This window comes from Sarcophilus harrisii, chromosome 3 (assembly GCF_902635505.1).
Source record: "Sarcophilus harrisii chromosome 3, mSarHar1.11, whole genome shotgun sequence".
NCBI lineage: Eukaryota > Metazoa > Chordata > Mammalia > Dasyuromorphia > Dasyuridae > Sarcophilus > Sarcophilus harrisii.
The window spans coordinates 496,778,587-496,802,048 of NC_045428.1; the positions used below are offsets into that span (position 1 = coordinate 496,778,587).

Consider the following 23,462-nt stretch of genomic DNA (forward strand, 5'->3'; position numbering starts at 1 on the left):
ATAGCAGTAGGAAAAAAAATGAAGTAACGGTCTTATTTCTCACACATATTGAAAAGTGAGTCCAATTTATAAAAATAAGAGCTATTCCTCAGTTGATAAATGATTAAAAGATATGAGCAGTTTTCAGAGGAAATAATCAAATCTATAGTTATATGAAAAAAAATGCATATTTTTTCTAAACTCACTACTGATTGAAGAAATGCAAATTAAAACAATTTTGAGGTACTATTTCATACTTATTAGACTGTCTATAAGGACAGAAAAGGAAAATGACAAATGTTGAAGGGAATGTGGGGAAAATGAGGCATTAATACACACTGTTGGTAGAGTTTTAAGCTGATTCAACCATTTTGTAGAGCAATTTGGAACTAGGACCAAACAGTTATAAAACCATGCATGCCCTTTGACCTAGCAATATATAACTTATTGAGCTCAAGCAGTGGCAAGGTGCTCATCATTACCTCTGTCTACCTTAACAAATGATTTCACAAGCCTGCGAAATCATTTGTTAAGGCAGACACAGGTGACAATACTCCCCCCACCCCTGGTTTAGACAAAAAGGATGAGAGGAAGTAAAGATGCCTCAAGAAGGGTAGCCATGAAAAGGAGAGGTCTAAGACGGGAGATGGCCAGATTAAGTAAGGGCTTTTCGAGCATGTGGAAACAGGGGCATATCTGCAGGCAGAAGGAAGTAGTAGCCAGGTCGTCACTGAAGATTAGTGAGAGCCTAAGGATGATAGAAGGAACAACTTACAATGGCATGGGATCACTTGTGCCTCTGTGAACTGTGCGTGGAAGGACTTGCCTTGGCAAGGCAAAGACCACCTATGAAGAGAAAGGCAAGGTCAGAGCCAGATTGTTAGAGGCCTTGCATGGAGAAGCTGGCACTTAATTCAGTACACACTGAGAAGGGTATTGAAGGTTTCTGAGAGATGGTGCAATTAGACCTGTGTCCAATGAAGGTTACTTTGGTAGGAATGTGAACAACAAAGCAGAGAGGGCAAAGACCACACAAAGGCAGGAAGACCACGGTGGGGAAAATTATTAAAATAGTTTAGTTAAGAGGTAATAAGGTTCTGAACTATGGTCAAGCCTGTGGGAATACAGAAATATTGCAGGAGGAGAAAATAGAAGACTTAGACTCTAACTGCTTGTGGAAGATGGGGAAGGAAAACAAATCAAACATGACTAGAGATTTTTAGTTTGAATGACAATGGAGATGATAGTGATAACAATAGAGCTGGTGAGCTACTTTATGATCACCAGGATAAAGTACTGTCACAAAGGAGATCAGCTTGACTCCAAAGGTAGTCACCAACAAGTCAATCTTGAGGGAATGTATAGAATGTTATTCTCCAGGGATCAACCCAAAGGTTAAATTGCTGAAAGTCCTTCAGTCATCTTTTTGGGCAACTTTATAAATTTTAAAGAACACTGATTAGAGTCAAATGATCAGGGTTTCAAACTCTGAGTCTACTCCTTATTAGCTATGCGATCTTAGGCATACACAATTACAGAATCTCACTTCAAGTCAGAAGAGAAATTAGGTCATAGAATTTGAAATTAGACCCAACTAATAGCTTCTCTTCTACGTCCCTGACAAATAATCAGTCAATTGGTCAATAACAATCTGGTCTCTGCTTAAAGTTTTCCAATAAAAAATTCATTCTCTTCTCACATGGCAATCCTTTCTACTTTTGGACAATTCTGATCATTAAAAAGTTTCTCTATATAAAACTGAAATGAGCCTTGCAGTAAGTTCGAACTTCTAGTCTAGTTCTTGTCTTAGGAGCCAAGGTGAATAAATTTAATGCTCTTATCCCCGCCACATCTTGCCTTCTCCAGATAATATATCCTCAGTTTCTTCAAGCAATTATTGTCATAGTAATTTTATACAGTCATGAGCTGTGTAATAATCACACTTATCAGCAAAGTTTATATCACTTATTTCCTGGCTCAAAAATCTTCAAAGCTTCCTTATTATCAACAGGGCAAATGCAGTTTCTTTAACTGGGTATTCAAGAACTTCTCCAATATAGGCCTAAGTTACTAGGCCTTATTTCATGAAATTCCCCTCTACTCTTCAATCAAATTGGAGTTTGAATTACTCTCTGATCTCATTCTGACTTTCCCACCTGTATGCACTGAAATAAGCCATGTTCTCTGAATGCAATGTACTCTCTTTGACATTATGCCTACAGGGAGATTTTCCCCTTTAATTTAGGTGTCACCTCTTCTATGGAATCTGGATTTCTCTGATAACAATTCTGGCTGAATGTCCCCCTCCCACATTACTTAATTACTATGCTTATCACCTCTGATAAGCTAATTATTTGAAAGGAAGAATGATGTCATTTTCATCTATAGTCAAGGCCTAGCACAGAATCTAGTACAAAGTATTGCTTAATAAATATTTGTCAAATGAATGAATAAATAATATAATTTAGGGATGGAATGAAAGTGTTATAATTTTAAAAATCAGAATAAAATTTTCAAATCAATTTTTAATTTAAAAATAGGTGAGAATACTTTTGAAATGCTTTATCCTTCAAATTTATTTTTCCTACATTTAATACTTAATTATACTTTTATTTTCTGCAGAAAAATATTTACCACATTGCAACAACCACAATAAATTCCTAATGGAGAGTATTATTTATTCAGTACAACTAGAGACACAAATGTAACAAAGGAAGGAGAATATTCCAACAAATCCTTATGTGCAAATTTGTATGTATGGACAATTAATGCTAAATAGATTCCAAATCCTGACCAAGAATCAAATGAGCTTAGGGGCACAGGTGATATATTCATTACTGCTGTAGCATCAAAAAGCAAGGGCTTCAAAAAAAAAAGTCAGATTTGGAAAGTGAATAGCTGAAGAAGAAATAGTATCTGAGATAAGAATTTGAGTTAAAACTATAGCTTACATTATAAGATTGAAGAATTCCTAACCAGGGATAGAATACATTTATCAAGCATTGTTTAGGATATATATTTTTTGAGCTAAATCTAACCAAATCTAACCAAAAGCACTTTAAATTGAAGAGGAAAGAGGGAATGAGAAAGATGAGTGTGTATAATCACTAAGCAAGCTATCACAAAGTATCTATGATAGAAGAATAGCAGTAGAGATAACCAAAAATTAAAAACTCAAGAAATAAGAAAATCATGAAGTCTATACAGAATTGCAAAAAGGGTAACAAGCAAGATAAATTAGAGCCCCTTAGCAAGAAGCTAATTTGGTACCAATTTCAGTACAGTACCCCTGACTATTAACATAGCCTTTGGAAGGATATATTTTTATTAAAAAAAAAACATAAGTAGCATGATGGAAATAGAAGACAACAGCATGTATTATGGACAACAACACATATCAAAAACTAGTCATGTAAGTAAATAATAGAATTTAAAAGAGGAAATATAGTGGAACATATTTGTAGAGTTCAAAGGAGTATGAAACATAAGAAATTTTCTAATTAAAGTAAACTATACTTCACTGGACAGAAAGAGGTGGTAGATGAAGACAAACATATCATAAGCCTGATATAAAAGCATGATTCAGTAATGATCAAAGACTTTAATTATCTGTTGGAGCTTCTGCTCTGACAAAAGCAGAACAGTTAAAATTTTACTGGCATATTGATTATTATTTTGTTTTTCAATAGATGGATGTAATGAGGGAAAACTTCATTTCTGGACCAAATTCTTACCAACAAGGATACTAAATTGTTGGAGTACATATGATGTGAACCTTGGGAACAGAGGTAAAAATCACTTCACCTTATTATTTAGACTTGTTAGGATTTTTAAGGAGCTGGTTTTAAAGGGTTTAAAGAATGGATAAAGTGGGAGTGTAGACAGCTATTCTTGGAACTTAGCAAAGAATAGGGCATAACAGTTAACAGGGATATACAGATAAAGTGAAGGGTGGTTTTTTCTTTTTGTTTGTTTTGTTTTGTTTTTAGCAAAGATTGGGGCCTAATAGTTAATAGGGATATATAGAAAAAGTGAAAGGTTTTTGTTTTTGTTTTTGTTTTTAGCAAAGAATAAGGCATAATAGTTAACAGGAATATACAGATAAAGTGAAAGTTTTTTTAAGGATAAGGGCACCATGATTGTGTTTATAGTTAGCAGGGAAGCAGCCAATAGAGCTGAAGATTATAGATGGGACAATTTTCTGGAGAAGATGGGAGAGTTTGGAATCAAGTAAGCATTTTCACAGAATTTTCTTAGCAAAGAAAAGAGCCATGTTTTCATGTGAGACAGCAATGAAGGAAGAAATAGTGGAGGGAAACATGTGAATAACATATAAGACAAGGAGAAAGAGAAACAGATGGAGGGTTTTGTTCACAGAGTAGCAAAGGAGAATATCGCAGACTATCAGACTTGATAGCCTTAAGAAAAGAAGTGGAGAGCCTATAAGTTATGGTGAGGACAAAGAACAGATTAGAAGTCACAGGAGTCAAAGAGAGATGGTAAAAGATTAAGATAAGTGCTTTGGAGTTCATGAACAAGGTTCATGACATTGGTCATGAACCAATACTTGGAGGTAATGGCTCAATAAAGGCACGTTCCTGGCCCTATGTATCAAAGGGTGTAAGAGAAGAGGCATATAGCCTTGGAAACAGTTCAAAGAGACGTGATGACTTCCAAAGAAAGTTGGGATTCAATAAGCATTAGAAGACACAAAGAATGTGGGAGGAAGGGGAGTTGGTTAATAATACAGAAGGATGCCAGGGGAATAGTGGACAGGAAGGCAGAGGAGGAAAGGGACTGGACAGTAACAAAGAAGAAACAAAAAAAGGGAGTTCTGTTCCAGTTCTGAATCACAGGACTTTGAAGAATAGGGTGGAGCTGTTTTTTAGGTAAAATACATGAGTACCACTACATACAGAAAAGCTAAATCAATTGTGAAGTTCTGGTTAAAATGGTGTAGGGAAGAGAAAGTAAATATTAGCTCTTTAATATATCAATTGCCATCATAAATATCAACAGGGAGGGGATGTGGGAAAACTGGGACATTTAATGCATGACTGGTGAAGTTGTGAACTGGTCTAACCATTCTGAAGAGTAATTTGGAATTATGCCCAAAAAGCTATGAAACTGCATACTTTTTGATCCAGCAACACCATTACTAGAGCTATATCCCAAAGACATTAAAAAGAGGATCCCCTCTATAACTTATTTGAACAAAAATATTCATAGCAGGGTTTTTTTGAGGTAGTAAAGAATCGGAAATTAAAGGGATGCCTATCAATTAGAGTATAGCTGAACAGGCTGTGGTATATGATTGTGATGAAAACGTATTATGCTATAAGCCAAGCAAGTTAATTTTAGAAAAACCTCAAAAGACTTACATGAATTGATGCAAACTAAAGTGAGAAAAAACAGAAGAATGTTGTACACATTAACAGCCCTACCGTATGAAGAACTATGAATGACTTAACTATTCTGATCAATCCCAAAGGACTAATGATGAAACATGCTATACACCTCCAACGAAAAAAACTGACATTGTCTGAATATAGATTGAAACATTACATTTTTCTTTTCTTTTTTATTCTTTTTTTTGAGGCTTCTTATATAAAGTGACTAATGTGGAAATATTTTACATGACTGTGCGTATATACCTATAGCTAATTGCTTACCATCACAGCAAGGGAGGAGGGGAAGAAAAGAGGGGAAGAAGAAATGAATTTGGAACTCAGAACTTTAAAATGTGTTTAAAAATTGTTTCAACATATAATTGGAGAAAAATAAAAAATTATCTCTATTTTAAATGGATGCTGAAATTGTTTTAACATATAATTGGAAAAAATACTATTTAAAAAAGAAAAAATACCAACAAACATTTGAATGTTTATTCTATATAGAGGACCATGCTTGATGTTACTGAAATCAAAGAAAGGATATGAAATATTTGAAAAGTCTAATATCTGTTGAGAGGTGGGGAGATAAGGGGAAGAGCAAAGTCACTAATGCTTGTTGCCCCTACTACTGATCATTCTATGTGGCATGGATAACTTTAGGCCAGATGTTATGATGGGTGTTCCACTCTGCTGAGAAAACAGCCTGGAAAGAGAAGCAATTTAGGTTTTTGACACACCAAAAAACTTACTAATGATTATAGCTATATAAAATGGGTTGCCTTAGGAAGTAGTGGGTTTACCTTCCCTATCTATCTTCATGAAAAGGCTATATAACTACTTTGGTGAGTAAATTCCAAAAGCTTGTTTAGTAATGAGATGGACTAGCAGGCTTTCTGGAGTTTCTTTCTTATTAAATTCAGAATCAAAACTCTCCACAAAGTCCCCTCCTGCCTTTCCAGGCTCCTTACGCCATAGTCTGATCCAGTGCACTGGTCTCTTCATCTCTCAATTACAGCCATTTTCCTCTTCCTGGAACATTGTCTCTCCTCCATTCCAAGTACTGATCTCTGGCTTGCTTTAAGTCTCAACTAAAATCTCATTTTCAACCCCCTTTAATTCTAGTGCCTTCCTTCAGTTAATTATTTATTATTTATCCTGCATATATTTGTTTTATCCCCATTTTATCATAAGCTGCTCTTTTTTTAATTCCCAGAATTCAGCAAAATACCTGGTCCACAGTAGTCCCTTAATAAATGTCTTTGACTAATTTTTATGTCAGGTACTATGCTACATGTTTGGAACAGAAAGGAAAAAAATGAAGTCTCTGACTTAAGGAAACTTACTTTCTAGAAGACTAAGACTGAACTTGGATTATCAAACTCCTGATCTTTATGAATTCTGTTAAAGTACAGAATAATCTCTTTGATTATTTTAAATTTGAAACAATTCTATATCTACTATGATACCGCTTATAAAATTACATGGTTTCTCAAATGAGAAAGTGTCAAACAAAAGGAACAATTGTCAGAAAAAAAAAACCTGAGCTATCATCAATAATCATGTAAAAATGCTTTAAATCACTAAAAATTAGAGAAATAAATTAAAACAACTCTGAGGTTCTGCTTCACATCTATAAGATTGGCAAAGTTGACACAGAAAATGATAAATGCTGTAGGGACTGCGGGAAAATAAGAATACCAATTACTTATTGGTAGAACTATGAACTATTTAGCCATTCTGGAAAGCAATTTGGAATTATATCCCCAAAACTAAAATACTGAATATTCCCTTTAACCCAGTGATGCTAATAGATATATATATCCCAAAGAGATAAAAGAAAGGAAAAAAGGACTCATTGCAAAAATATTTAGAACAATTCTTTTTATGGGGCAAAGAAATGGAAATTGGGGGAATTCTATCAATTGGGAAATGGATAAACAAATTATGATAAAAATGTGATAGAATACTACTGTACTATAAGGAATGATGAAGTAAATGGTTTCAGAAAAATCTGGGAAGATTATATATATAAACTAACATAGAGTGAAGTGAATAGAACTAGGAGAACAACTTATACAATATCAACTATACTGTAAAAATAAACAATTTTGAATAATTTAGGAACTTGGATGAATACAATGACTAAATAACCAAATTCCAAAGGACTCATGAGAAAACATATTAGCCACCTCCCAAAGAAAGATGAGCTGGATACAGAATGGAGAGGGAAGCATATTTTCTTCCTTTTGGGGAGGAGAGGAAGGGAAGAGACAAAGATAATATGGGAATTTGAGTTGCTTGACTACATATTTGTTAAGAGGTTTTGTTTTTCTTGCGTTCTCAATGGGCAGGGGAGGAGAAAGTAGGAGGGAGAGAATCTGTAATTGAAAATAAAATAAAACAGAATTTTTAAAATTACATGAAAGAGTACAAAATAATAGCTCTATAAATAACATTGGCCTTCATGTATCCAATGAATCGTATAATTAAATAGGACCTGCTAGGACTTTTGTCTTCCTGGAACAGCCTTTGAAAATTCATGATTTAGGGGCAGCTAGGTGATGCAGCGGAGAGAGCACTAGCCCTGAAGTCAGGAGGACCTGAGTTCAAATCTGGTCTCAGACACTTAACACCTCCTAGATGTGTGACCCTGGGCAAGTCACTTAACCCCAGTTGTCTCAGCCAAAAAAAAAAAAAAAAAAAAAGAAAAGAAAAGAAAAAAAGAAAATTCAGGATTTGTCTCCGTATGCTATAAAACTTGATTAAAATGTGCTCATGAGGCATCACAGGAGAACTTTAGTATATAAAGTTCTATGATTAAAGGAGATTTTATATACATATATAATAGTCATTAATATGTATTATTAATAGAATGCTTTGGAAATCTTACAATGCCATACAAATGCTCTAACAATAATTATAATTACCTCAAAGTTCACAAGAATGAAAAAGGTCAGTCTGGTCCTTCAGTGAAGAGAGGGTGGATCAGAGAAAGATGAATTAGGTGGCATCTGAATTATGCCTTCAAGGATAGAGGCCCCTACATGTATATTTATTATACATCTATTGGCTTAGTTCCAGATACTGATACCTCACCAACACAAACATCCTCTTCTTGAAACAATATCTATTTCTCAAAGCTGTTATGAGGAAAACACCATGCAAATAGTGAAGTGCTACAGAAGAGTAATAATTATTATTATTATTTAGAGAAGTAGCAGGATGTGATGGAAAGAACCTGAATTTGGAATCAGAAGTCGTGACATCAAATTCTAGCTTCTCTACCAGGTATTAAGTTTTTTTTTTAATTATAGCTTTTCATTTTTCAAAATACATGCAAAGGTTGTTTTCAAAATTCACCCTTGCAAAAAATCTTGTGTTCCAAATGTTTCTCCCTCCATACCCACCTCCCCTCTCCCCTTGAGAGCAAGTAATCCAACATAGATTAAACATGTGCAATTCTTCTATACATATTTCTACATTTATCAGGCTGCACAAAAAAAATCAGATCAGAAAGGAAAAAATTAGAAAAAAAAATTAAGCAAGCAAACAACAACAACAACAACAAAAATACTATGTTTGTGATACATACTCAAGTCCCCAGAGTCCTCTCTCTCTGTATGCAGATGGATCTCTCCATCACAAGACCACTGGAATCATCTCATTGTTGAAAAGAGTCAAGTCTATCACAGCTGATCATTGTATAATATTGCTGTTGCCGTGTACAATGATCTCCTGGTCCTGCTCATTTCACTCAGCATTCCTGTAAGTCTCTCTGAGCCTTTCTGAAATCATCCTGCTGGTCATTTCTTATAGAAAAATAATATTCCATAACATTCATATGCCACAATTTATTCAGCCATTCTCCAACTGATGGGCATCCATTCAGGTTCTAGTTTCTGCCACAAACATTTTTGCATATGTGGGTCCTTTCCCTCCTTTAAGATCTCTTTGGTATATAAGCCCAGTAGAAACACTGCTGGATCAAAGGGCATGCACAGTTGGACAGTCCTTTGGATATAGTTCCAAATTGCTCTTCAGAATGGTTGAATCTGTTCACAGCTCCACCAACAATGTACCAGTGTCCCAGTTTTCCCACATTCCCTCCATCATTCATAATTATCTTTTCCTGTCATCTTAGTCAATCTGAGAGGTGTGAAGTAATAATCAGATATTAGTTATGTGACCTTGGGGAAGCCATCTGACCTCTGACTCTCAGTTTTCTCATTTATAAAACAGGATAGCACACTCCTGACACCTCATCAGGCTGCTGTGAAAAATGTGTTATAGAGATGTGGAATATTGTTACTTTTATCACCATTGCAAGCACAGGAGTTAACAGAGTCACTATTATGCTTACCACAAGAGATATCACAAAGTTGTCTTAACTGGAGCCTTGTTGGCTCTCTCCGGACATACTTTAAGTTTAATTTATGCTCTTTACATTTTCTCCATCACTAAGTCTAGGCAATCAACAAAACAACTCAAGTACTGATTTGTATCATCACCAATATGCGAGGCACCAGGGTTCACCCTGAACGTTTCACAATGGTCTCTCATGAGCTGACTTCAGCAGCAGGTTTCCTGGAGAAGATCTCTGCTTCTAACCCTCGACTACCTTTGTTGAGGGATGCTGCACCAACAGTCAAAAACAGCCTTTGGAGGCAGAAGAGCTCTGTCATTGCCTACCTTTGTGACTTCTCTAAGCGTTGTCTCATTTGTTCAATGAGGGGGCCTGTCTAAGATCTGCTAAGGTTCCTTCCTCCTTTAAATCTCTGGTACTCTCTCTTTTTGATTATCCTGGGATTTCTCTGGCAGATCTTGGGGACATGGGTTATTGCTGAGGGGTGCTTTCTCACTCTTCCCTCCCTGCTCTTGGGTAGCACTAAAACATGATAATCAGCACTGAACCTCTGGGCTCCTGTCCCTGCCCCTGCCCCTGTCCCTGCCCCTGTTCCTGCCCTTTCCCTTTCCTCTTCCTCTTCGCCTTCCCCTTCTTCCTCCCCTTTCCTTTTCCCTTCCCCTATGCTCCACATGCCTTTCCTACAATTCTCTTTACATAAAGGGTAATTTGCCCATCTTGGTGGTAGGTGATTAAGTAGCAGAGCTGGGATTCAAACTTAGTGGCTGAGACTCCAGGGTAAATCAGAATTTTCACTGAGCAACACTTAAAGAGGAAGGAGATAGGATTCTAGTTCTTTTTCTGCTCCTTTCTCTTTGACATTTTGGAATTCAGTTTCCTCATCTACATAATGAGATTAGAATATATTGAGGATTCTTAGCTTTTTTGGGAACTCAGAAGTTCTCTAGAAAAGGCAAGGGACCCTTTCTCAATTGTTTTTAAATGCATAAACAAAATTCACAAGAAAAGGAAACAAGTTGTTCTGAAATACAGTTATTCAAATATTAAATAAATTCATAGATCACGAGTCAATAAGTCCTTGACAAGATAATAATAATGGTTCATACTTCGAAAGTGATTTATGATTTAAAAATACCTTTTTTTAAGGGTTGCAAATAACTAACAATTATATGAAAGATTCTTCCAAATTACTAAAAAAAAAAAAAGAGAAATGCAAATCAAAACAACTCATATTTTATCTCACATCCAGCAAAATGGCAAAGATGGTAAAAGGGAACAGCCAACAGTGAAGGGATGATTACAAGATACACATATTTATCAAATGCTAGAGCTAAGAACTGGTCCAATAATACTGGAAAGCAATTTGGAATCATGCTGAGAAAGTGAACAGAGAATATCATCAACATTTTATAAATGAGAAAACTTTAAAACATTAAATAATTTGTCCTTTAATAATCATAGTTAGTGACAGAAATCCATTAAACCCATATTTCCTGATTCCCAGTTCAATGAACTTTCCCCTATACTTTGCTGTTTCTCATATACTAGATGAAATGTTATAATAAACAGAATACCAAATGTGAATTTAGGAAAAACTTGGATTTAATTCTTACCTCTGACATTAGCTTTATGACAAGCCTCTCAAGGTGATATTCCCAATATACAAGTCTGACCATGTTACTCCATTCCTCAAGAAGCTCCAAGGGTTCACAAGTACCTCTGGGTCCAATATAGACCTTTGTCATAAAGTTTTTATTTAACATTTCAACATTTTATTTCTGAGTATCAGTTTCTTCACATGTAAAGTGGAAATAAAAATATCATTATTTATGTTCATTTTTCTGTAACATCCATATTCAAATCAGATGCCCTAAATTATTGATTGTACCTCCACAACATCCTTGCATACATTCCCCTTCTGTCTCCTCAGACACCTGTAAGCTCCCTTATACACTCACTCTCCAGTTATATAAATTATAGCTCATTCATGTTTGGCCATTCTACGTGATTCTTATCTGTGGTTTCCAAAAAGTTTGCAATAGCAGACTTCTGGAGAGGCTGGAGGCTTCTGCCTCTTCTCTCAGAATCGGGGAGGGGGGGGGGGAGGTAATAGCAGAGCATTCTGGATTTCATTTCTCTCTCTTGCCAGGTTACTGGTCCATCTTTTCATCCCATTATACCATCCTTCCCTTATGCATTTGGTACCTATTACTCCTTCTAGATCCTTACTGTGTATTGCACACTGCTCATACAAACCACGTGGCTTTCCCCTGCCTTCTCTATGTGATATTCTTTAGGCATTTAAGAATGTTCTACTTCTTGCTGCCATTAAGTTACACCTATAACATGTTACTATCAGAAAAAGGGTGGGCATTTTCTTCCACAAAAAGCATGGGATCAATAAAAATTAAAAAAAAAAACAAAAAAAACAAACTGTTGCAATTTCCCTAAAACAATCAGCCCAGCTCAGTGTCCATCTATAACGCCTATTCCAGACACATATATATAATATATACATAATATGTTTTATACATATATACACACACACATTATTGGACAAGCACTATAAAGTATGTTGAAATCTGGGCAACAGACATTTTTATTCATTTGATCTTTCCTGTGTGGATGGATAGATAAAATTACGTTGAATGATTATGGATCTTTTTAGAAGGTTCTGCAAGGTCCTGGATTGTCATGTAATCAGCATATTGTCATCCACAAAGGAATATCTGGAAGACCTCACCATCAATCTTCTCAATTTAGACACTATACTAGATCTCCTTGATTACAGTGACAAATAAACTTTGGCAAAGATATATCTCCCTATTTGTTTGTTTGTTTTTGCACTGCTTTTCCGCTCCTTCATAATTGCTAACCATCAGTTTCAAAAACTTTCTTCTGCATAAAAGTAGTGCAAAAAACTCCAAAAAATACCAAAGTGTAAAATTCACTAATATTCTCATCAAAGATGCCACAGAATGAGATAGCTGCCAAAGATTCATGAATCCATAAAGATTTCTAGATAGGTCAGTGGGTACTGTTACTTTTTTGGTCATTTTTTGGGGGGGTGTGAATTAATAAGGCCCAAGATTATTTTTCTGTATGATTAATAACTTTACTTTTTTAAGGTACCCTAATTATTGGTCACTCAATGCATCATCTCTAGCATGGATTTCCTCTATATTTAATATATCCAGTCTGACTACTTTTCTTGTCTTTGTTCTCTTTGACACTATTTCTACTTCCTCTATATGCTGTGCTCAGGGTTTGTAATGTTAGACTCTAAATGTTGTAATTACATTATCTTTGATGAAAAAAATAGCTCATTAAAATGATTTTGATAAATATTTTCCATTTTTGTTCTATTTGTAGTCCTCCTTTCATTTTCATCCTTGAATGCCTGTAGGATGATTTTGCTTAATTGAATATTTTGTCAAGGTTTCTTTAAACTAGTTTTACCCCCTATTTTTCTATTTTATGAGACAATATTACTCATTAATTGTCCATCATCCTTCTTCTTAAGATCTTATAGATGAGGTTATATTCTAACTCAGTACTGCTTCGGGCATAGGCAAGCATCTCACTTTGTCTACCAAGTAAGTCAGATGTTTGCTGGTACATTCTGGGATCTTTTGTTCTCTTTGCTGGGGCAACTAACTTACATTGGTTAAACTTTTGAATGAAATTATCAGTGTATGTCAATGTCATTTCTATAGCTCATTTATATTTTTTGATTTTTAATTACTTGTTTACATAATTCAGAGTTAAATTATTTTAATTGTATGACATATGTGTCCACTATTAATTCTCTTCTCTGGTCTTTACACAAATCTGACCTTAGCTCTGCTGGCATTCCTCTAATTGTATAAGACAGCTGACTCATAGATAACTGCCACAAAAACAATACAAGTCCTTTCCTGCCTTTTAAAATACTATGTACTTCATCTTCTGTGGCATTATTCAATGCTTTTTATGTGTATTGCCTACCCATTGTTTTTTCAAATAAAATATCCATGAAACAGAAGCCTGGGGCTTCTGGATAATCTTCAAGTTCTCTGGTCTCTCTCTTTCTTTTTCCTGAACATAATTTTCCCATTTTTTCCTCTCTATATATCCTAACCTCTTCAATGATATCACCAAATAACAGATTGTATGCTGATTTGATCTGAAGAGTCTCATTCAAGTTGTTATGGAATTTCTGTACAATTTTTTCTTTAGCAACTGGTATGAGTATATAGAAGCCATTAATTTCCATGATAATCTTTTTGCAAATACTCATCATTAATACTAAATGCTGAGTGACCACATGAAATGTTTTTTTGTAGTTTTGCATATAATAAAACCCAGTCCATCAACTTCTTTTTTTGTCTCTCCAAGGAGAAACAATAAACCATTCTAAATGGATCTAACTGTAACTATACAGGCCTGGGGGCCACTTGGAAATGTTTCCTTGTTTCTTGAGTAACTATGGCTAACAATAAAAAATAAAATAAAATTCAGCATTGGGTAGACAGATTCTGGGTGAAGTATCTCTTTATATTTACATAAATTGGTCCCTGGAAGAGAAATTTGATCTGTCAATTGGGGCTCAAAGTCTTTCCAGCATGATAGAATTAGTCAGAGTTTGTACTCCTTTTGAACTTTCAAGAATCCAGAGTTACTTCCACACTAAAATAAGGCACCGGAATAGGATCTGATAGGGGAGTCTGTAGAGGATCCAAAGATACTGGGAACTCTGGAGAAGTATACTTGAAACACGGATACTTACAACAAGGTGTTAACGCAGTGGAATTGATGATATAATGGTTCTCTAGTTCACATATACACTCAGTACTTAGTATGGTGATATAATGGTTCTCTAGTTCACATATATTCAGTTTGTGGTAATGACGTAATTGTAATAGGGTATTTAAGGGCTGAGAGGACTGGAAATGCGACATTCTATCTTTGACCATGCTCCTAGTGGCTCTTCTGCCTCCTGCACTCTTCCACTAGGATCAAGACTGAGTCAGATTGAGACAGACACAGACTGTGAAGGAGACTATAAAGATTTTAGAATCTATTCCTGTCCATCCTTGTGGTGACTATCCTGCTGAGACTAAAGCCCATCCAGAGGTCCTCCAAAAAGCTAATCTGTATCACAACATATGGCGCCCAAACAGTAACACAAAAATTAAGAACCAGCAGTGTTCAAGAGCATTTCATGGGTAGGATCCTCCCAGAGTTCCTTCACTAATCCACAGGGAAGGAAAGGGAGAAGAAACCCAGTAAGACTTTTTTAGTCAGGGTAATTAAATGGGCCAATACATCAAAAAGCCGAGCCAGGAGACTGATGAGAGACTTAAATGCTTGTTCTGACCTCTCTCCTCTTCCCAGTTACCTCCAATTTATTTCCCAGTCCACAAGGAACACCTGCATCAGCAAAGGCTGCCCTGCAACTCTCTCAAGTGTCATGATCCACAGCTGTGGAGGCTCTCAAAGAACTGATCTTCCCCTTCATCCAGGCATGGTCCTTAATGGGAATTGATCTCTTTACCAATAAAATCATAAGATTTATTTCTATCTTTATGATGATGATTGGTGGTGGTGGTGGTAGTGATATCATTATCAGTATTGTTTGCCAGAAAATCCCTAAATGTCTTTTTAGTTCTGTGGTTTTATATCTATGGAAAACTCAAATAAAATGAATTTATTGAGACTAGAAGCTGTATGGAAAAGATAATGTAGTCATTTGTTAAAAGCCTAAGTATCAAAACTTACACAAGCTAACAGCCAACAAGAGTTTCACATATAACCTGGCTTGTTTTCTGGAACTAAAAACTCAAAACTCAAATCACAAATTTAAGATAATAAATGTAATATAAAAATAAATCAGAACAATCAGCAGTCAGGTGCACATACATCATGGAAACATGACAATGGTTTCACAGTTCCCAACACATGCAAGAGGCAAGCAGTGGCAAAAGGACAAGTGATCTAACCAAAGAATGAAGGGATTGTGACGTTCCTTCATAATATAACAGATAAGAGGCAAAGGCTGTATAAGGAAGCCACTTCAAATCACAATTTGTCAGATTATTAAATAGAAACCAAGATATCAATGTGAACTTATCTAACTAAGCCTACAATAAGCCTACAATCTAGCAACTTAATTCACTCTAGTTACCTTTGTATTTTTTGTCTCTGTTGTCAGTTTCCCTCATTCCCATCACCTGCTTCCATTTATATGATACCTGAACATGGAGTAAGGAGACCTGTCTTCAAATGCTATCTTTTATGTTTATTTACTGTGGGACATCAGTTTTCTCATGTGTAAAATGAGGAAAATAATAGCAACTGAATTTCCAGGGTGGTTGTGAGGATAAATAATATTTGTAAAAGGTTTTGAAAACCTACATATGTGTGAGCTGTTGTTGTTGTTATTATTATTATTCACATATTGTCCATTTCAGTTAAACTAGCCTATGACCTATTTCCCACAACAAACACTTTGTGACTCTCCAAGTGTGGCCCCATGCCTGACATGCATTCCCCCTTCTCAGCTCCAAAGCAGTGCTAAAATGCAAATTCCTACACAAGGTCACTAGGTCACTTCTGATACCCAGTTATTAGCATGCTCTCCCTTCTGAAAATGCTTTGCATTATACTTTGTGTTTTTACTTACTCTATGCGTATGCCAAATTCCTCCCCTTCCCCACCCGCCTCCCCACCAGCAAGTAGAATGTGAGCTTCTTGATGACAAGAATGGTTCCCCTTTTAAATTGTGTATCCTCAATGTAACAGATGTTTAATAACCATCTGAATTGAACTGAATCATATCTTTTCCCCTAAACTTCAGCACTGGGAAGAGTTGTCACTGAGAAATTTATTAGAAAATGAGACATTGCCTCAGATTCAACTGTAAAATGGCAATAATAATAGCACCCACCTCACAATGTTGTTGTGAGAGTTAAATGAGATAATACATTAAGAACTTAAAACACAGTACCTGCAGCACCACATAGCAGGTGCTTAATAAATACTTTTTAAAAAATGAGATGTGCTTAACAGTTACTAAGGAAATTACACTAGATGTTTGTTGAAATCCCTGTTCCATTCTTTTTGCATCTCTCTTCACAATGCATAGTTTCTTTGTTGTACCATTATGAATCTTTTTGTTAGTGTCAGGTCTTCAAATTAGGCTTTGAACACAAAGTTAGGAAATCACATCTTACTTGACAATTCAATTCAGCAGAAATATATTAATTGCATGCTATGTGAAAGTTTGTATAGCCGATGTTAGGGTTGCAAAAATGAGTAACAATTCAATTCCATAAATACTGATAAAACACCTACAATGTGAAGAATGGTTTCCTAGTCCATGTCACCTGACTTCAAATCTGGTACAAGTTAATTATCACAGCCAGAATGCCAAAGAAAAGGAACTAGAGTAAAAAAAATTACTACTGGTGTTAAAGTATCTCTAACACCAGAGGTCACTTAATAGAATGAAGGTTTAGATTCCCAGAAGCAGAGACTTTGGAAATCAACTTCCTCCTGTGACAGATAGGAAAAGTGAGCCCCACAGGAGAGGTTTCATAGACTGGAACCAAAGTTGCTTTTCAATTCAATGTTGTTTTTTACTATAATAAACTCATCCCTTCTAACCAGGTTCATCGATTCATGCATCCACCAAGGTCTCCAAAAGAACTAAGTAATGTATAATAATTATCAGGTTTGCTTCTCATTTAGCGGCAAGTGTGATTTCATGACCTCCTTGGCCTCCTCACCCCCAATATCTTTGTACTTTAATCATGGAATTCTTTTACAACATGATTCCATGATTAAAGTCTTAAAATTTACCATCTAGCCAAAATAATACATTAGATAAACTCCTTCATTTCAAGTGTAATTACTAAATCAGTGAATATGAGTAGCTTATTAGGGTTTTTTTCCCTCCCTGCTACTGCTTTTAAAGGGGATTAGGGGATTCAAGAGTGAAAGAGAGGAGTATATAATGAAAGATCAGGTATTGCAATTATTTCCTTTTGACAAGATTACTAAACTGATAGGTCAGAAAAATGCTATAGAATTTAACCTAAATCTTAATGAGGTATTTGATAAAATTCTTGTGGAAAATATGGCAAGATGTCAGTTAAGTGATAGTACATTTAATTGGATTTAATAGTAGATGAATAGCCAGAACCCACAAGTAGTTAATAGTTCAACATCAAATTGGAAGGAGCTCTCGAATGGCATATCCCAGGAATGTTTGCTTGGCTTCCTTCTATTAATATTTTTATTAATAAAAGACATGGTTAAAATCTACAGATGACACAACTACTAGGCCACAAACATAAAAATAAAACTATCTCTATCCTATGTGTACCCATACTGCACTCAGAACAATTTTTTTTTAAATGCAAAGGAATTAAATAGTAAGTAGTTAGGAAAGGGAACATTAACAGTTGGGGAGATGAGAAAAGACTTTCTGAAGTGTCATCTTGAAGGAAGAGAGAAATTCTATGAGGTCCAGATGAAAAGGAGGTAATTTCTAGAAATCCAGCACAATTAGCACAAAAGCACGGAGATTAGAGGTGGAATACCATGAGTGAGAAACATAAAGAAGGTTAATTGGACAAGTTTCTAGAGTGCAGCAAGGAGTAATATTTAATGAGCCTGCTAAGATAGAGTGGGGCCAGGTTGTGAAGGGCTTCAATGGTGTTCAGAGTTTATTGAGTAGAAAACAGAGGAGTACAGCTACTCACTGGGTAACAACAGAATACAAAAAGATCCTGACAGGTTAGAATACTTGGGTCAAATCTAATACAATGAAATTTAAAAGGGATAAATGTAAAGTCTTATACTTGGGTTCAAAAAGTTGATTCCACAAATAGAAGCCTAATCTCAGTCTGTAAAAGATTTAGGGGTCTGAGTGGACTGAAAGTTCAGTAATGAATCAATAATGTGATATGGCAGCCAAAAAAAGCTGACTCTGAAAGGGACAACTTTCAGCTCTGTGATCATAGGGACGGTTTTTCCTTTTCTTATTTGTATCCCCAACACTGAGCACAGTGCCTGGCAGATAGCAGGCACTTAATAAATGATTATGGAGTGTCACCTGGAATGTTCCCCAGAGTTCTTCTGAGCAAATGAAAGATGAATTAAGACTCTGGATAACAGATGCCTTTCTGCACATGGCAGAAGCCCAAGATTACTAGGAGAAAATTGTCTATGTTTTCAAATTTGGCCACCAGGTACATGGTACATGTTGATGGTGCTTATCATCTGGGAGAGTGAAGCTAGCAGCTCTCTTAAACTTGGTAGTTCTGAGCCTCCCAGGGGTCCACTAAGTCCCACACCAATATAGTAAGTCCCCTGGAGGGGTGAACCTGCCCCCTGCCCAGGTTGGAAACAGAATGGGTCATGGTTTCCTTTTAAGAGGCAGCTAGTTGGTGCAAGTCACTTAACTGTTTAACTTCACCTATAAAATGAACTGGAGAAGGAAGTGGCAAACCACTCCAATATTTTTGAAAACACCGATGGGATGCCAAAGAGTCATACAGGTTTGAAACAACTGAAACACCACAAGATGGATTTAACATTCTCTGTTCTTTGAATTACATTCTATTTTCTAAGGTTCCTTCTAGTTTTAAATTCTACATTCCTTTTTGGAATAGTCTATTTTTCCTTATTCTAGATAAATCCATAATATCATCTAGTCTGTTCCTTTAATTATACAGTTGAAGAAACTGAAGGCTGGGAAGGGGGAAATCTGACTTAACCATGATCACCAAGGAAGGCAGGAGTAATACCCAGAAGTATGACTTCAAGTTTTCCAAATTCAAAAATCGTGATCTTTCCTATACCATGGATGCCTGGCCTAGAGACTACTCTGCTCAAGGTCTTTATCTGCTCAAATCCTTATTTTAAAGTTTTACTACTTTGAGGCTTTTTCCCACAATTTTTTGTCGTTTCAGCTCTTTTCCACTGTAGTATCCCCAAATTTAAGTTCTATTTACTGTTGTATAGTTTTCCTTTTCCTTCAAATATTACAGCCTATGTTTTGAACAATGAGACGATAGACTTGTGATGGAAAGAGCCATCTAGAGGGAGGACTATGGAGACAATGTGGATCACAGCATAGTATTTTCACCTTTTTGTTGTTTGTTTTTTTTTTTCTCATTTTTTCCCCTCTTTGATCTGATTTTTCTTGTGCGACATGATAAATGTGGAAATATGTTTGGAAGAGAACTGCACATGTTTGACTTATATTGGATTGCTTGCTTTTTGAGGAAGGGAGGGAAGAAGAGGAGCGGGAGAGAGAAAAATTTCAAATACAAGTTTTGCAGGGGTGAATGTTGAAAATTAATTTTGAAAAATAAAAAAATTGCTATTATTATTTTTAAAATAAAATAAATGTAGCGTCTATCTTCTGAAACCTAATTTTATGTATGATATGCATTTAACCTGCTTTTATTTTATAGAACCCTGGCATAATTCAATTTTAAAAAGGAATTGTTCATTACCAACTATATATTGAAACTTAGTTTCCAAGACTTTGTGAAACCCCAAGTAGTACTGTAATCCTTAATTAAGGGACATATTTCATTTTTATTCTGGATAATTTAGAAATGTGTAGTGTGCCTTGGGTTTAATGTAACAATACTTTAGAGTTTGGGAGTTTCAAGCTGCATGCTCTGGACAATACGTTTTATAAAATAATTAGCAAGCTTTCCCTAATTGCAATTGAAATCTCTTTTCAGCCCCTGTAGCTGACTAGAATTCAATTTGGCTTATCCTAGTCTCCAGTAAGATAGTAAGTAATACAGACTTTTTAAAAAAAGAAATCCTGTGGTCAGGGTCCTTATTACACAAGTTTTATGTGTAACCTCTGAGAATTTGTTTTCTTCCAGATTCCAATTTGGAATTAGCTAGGAGGTCAGAAAAAACGATTTTTCTCTTTAGGGAGATTCTTCCTTTCTAGGTGACCTGTTTCACTTGTCACTGGGAAGTGTCACCAGGGAGTGGGATCCTCATTGACTGACCTAAAATAATGGTTCCTTGGAGGGCTCAGTCCATTTCAACTACCCTTGAAATCTCCACTATTGGTAGGAATAAAACAATTACCCTGACCTCCACCCCTTTCACAATTTAGATGAATCTGAAGTAAATTTGACAAAACTGAAGTAATTTTTTAATTACAGATTGATTAGATAGTATTTGACTTTGTGTGATCCAAGGTGGTCCAGCTCCAACTCCACAAATGGAAATACTCATAAATTATAGGTTTTTTTTTAACTGCAAAAGGAAATATAGAAAAAGGGAAAGGGATTTTTTTTCATGCAAAGATCCATTTGTTTTATATTAACAAAGAGAAAGACATCCCTACCTGACATTTTGATTTATTTGTCTAGTTTAAAACATTGCATAGAACATGAAGAGTTACATCAGACCAAGTTATGAGGCATTTACGTAAAGAGAAAGTTTGTAAAACTGTTCAGACTTTTAAATAGTTGTAGAGAAGTCATCAATGAGGATTTCATCCATATCTGTGCTTGGTATACAACCAAATGACCAAAGACTTTTACACATCTCCTCATGAAAATTAATCCATTAAGCTCCTCTGAAAAGTGATGGCTTCTAATATTGTATGGAGAGAAATTAAATTTCTGTTAACACTTGTGGAATATTGCTCTACAGATTTTTCATCATCTACAAAAGGGTTTGTGTCAATTATCTATTCAATCACAAAGGCAGAGTTCTAACAACTTAAAAAATGAGATAGGTTTCTTCTAGCACATTTACTACTAAAGCCCTTTAGTTCCAGTTTCCTTCTTGTCAACTAAGCATGAGAGGGCTAAGGATGGCATTCAATCTGACTTACTCATTCATGACCTTTAACCACAATAAGGAGGAATAAGGAAGGGGCATTAAAGGCTCTTAATTCCCCAGAATAAAGGAAACTCTTGATTATGTGTTCCTTTTGCAATCTAAGTTTTTGTGGGCAATAAAGGCTTCATTTTTCATGTACTACTTGCATATTAAAATATAAGTGCTTGTATCTTATCTCCCTACTAGAAGATGAGTTCATGAGAGCAAAGAATAGTTTATTTAAATGTTTATATTCCCTATATACTAGGCACACTAGTGACAATGAATAAATGTTTCTTTTTTAAATTATTATAACTTTTTATTGACAGAACAACATATGCATGGGTAATTTTTTATAACATTATCCCTTACACTCACTTCTCTTCCGACTTTTCCCTTCCCTCCCCCTAGATGGCACTTAGGGGTGCCACCACCTCCCCTAATTGGCAGGCAGTCTTATACATGTTACATATATTATAGTATATCCTGGATACAATATATGTGTGCAGAAACGAACAGTTCTCTTGTTGCACAAGAAGAACTGGTGAATAAATGTTTCTTGAATGAATGAAAGCAAAAAAGTATAGTATGGGCGAAAAGTACTGATTTGAAATTAAGAGATCTAGGGTAAATTTCTGTTTCCCAAACAGATCCCATGGCTTCCTGCCTTGGTGTTTTTGCTCATGATATTCCTTATGCCTAAAATGGCTTCTTCCATATCCTATCTGTGCCTGTTACCCACTTTATTCGTCAAAATGAAGGTTCAGTTTCATGTTCTTCATTATTAAGCCTTCCTTGATTGCTCCAGAGAAGACATTCATTAGCTTTAATAATGTTTTTTTTTTATATTTTAACTTGTATTTAACTTGCATTGTAATTGTATTCACACTGCATTGTAATTATGTTAAGTCACTTTCTTAGACAGTAAGCTGCTTATGGAAAGAGGCTAAATCTGACTTATTGATTTGTTTCTATCTGGAGTTTCATGAACTTTGTTGACCTGAATTATAGTTCCTTACAGCTGCACCACTGATTTACACTCAAACACCTCAATGAAATAATTCAATAGAATGATGAACTTTTGGATATCTAGGAAAAGACATCTAGAACCAATGACAAGTACAAATCTTAGCTCTGCTACTTGTGACCAGCAAAATGAATCGAGTCACTTCTTCCTCTGGTTCCTCTTTGTTTTCTCTTTTGTGAATTGGGGGCAATTTTAGAATAGATGCTCTCTTGGCTCACTTCCAGCTCTAAATCCTATGATTTAGGATGTAATTTAAAATAGAAACAAAGAATGCTAGAATTGTATGGGATCCTGACCATCTCATTAAAAGAACGTCCTTATTTTATAGAGGAAAATATTAACACCCAGTAAAAGCAAGTAACTTTCACAATATGGTAATGAGAAAACAAGGGCAGAAATGGAGACTTTCTGACTCTTGGTCTAATGCTTTCCCTACTACATCACTTTGTATTTTTGATGCTGAGTGATAAACACATTTCTTCCTTTGTACTTGAAAAGAGGGGTCTTTTTCATATTTTGTGAAAAAGCAAAAGTAAAATACTTCCAATATCTAATTCTCAGCCAGTGATAAAGCTGAGACCAACACTTCGTATGTAATTACATTTACATTTTACTTTGGAAAAAAAGATCTTTACTTGTAAAAGGCTGTGGAGATTGACTCCACTGAATACAAAGTGCTATGGAGATAAGAGCTAAAGGACTATAACAAATCTATCATCAGAAATTTTTCTTGGAAGTGCATTTTATACCATATTCTGAAACAGCTGAGGGAAATAAAGGGATTCTAGGTAGAGGGAATTACTATGAATTCAGTAAGACTAATAAATGATTTTGGTAGAAGAAATGG

General features: G+C 35.4%; 1 protein-coding gene across 2 annotated transcripts in view; it reads right to left on the reverse strand.

The window, feature by feature from the left end:
- Positions 1-23,462, reverse strand: part of ACER3 (alkaline ceramidase 3) — a 192,637-nt gene that overhangs the window by 107,304 nt on the left and 61,871 nt on the right. The window contains exon 2 of one of the 2 annotated variants that reach the window (XM_031961345.1): positions 755-825. The exons of the other annotated variant lie outside the window; for it this stretch is intronic. Coding sequence (XP_031817205.1) covers positions 755-825 — 71 coding nt within the window. The remainder of the gene's footprint in view (positions 1-754; positions 826-23,462) is intronic. 2 annotated transcript variants of the gene reach the window in all.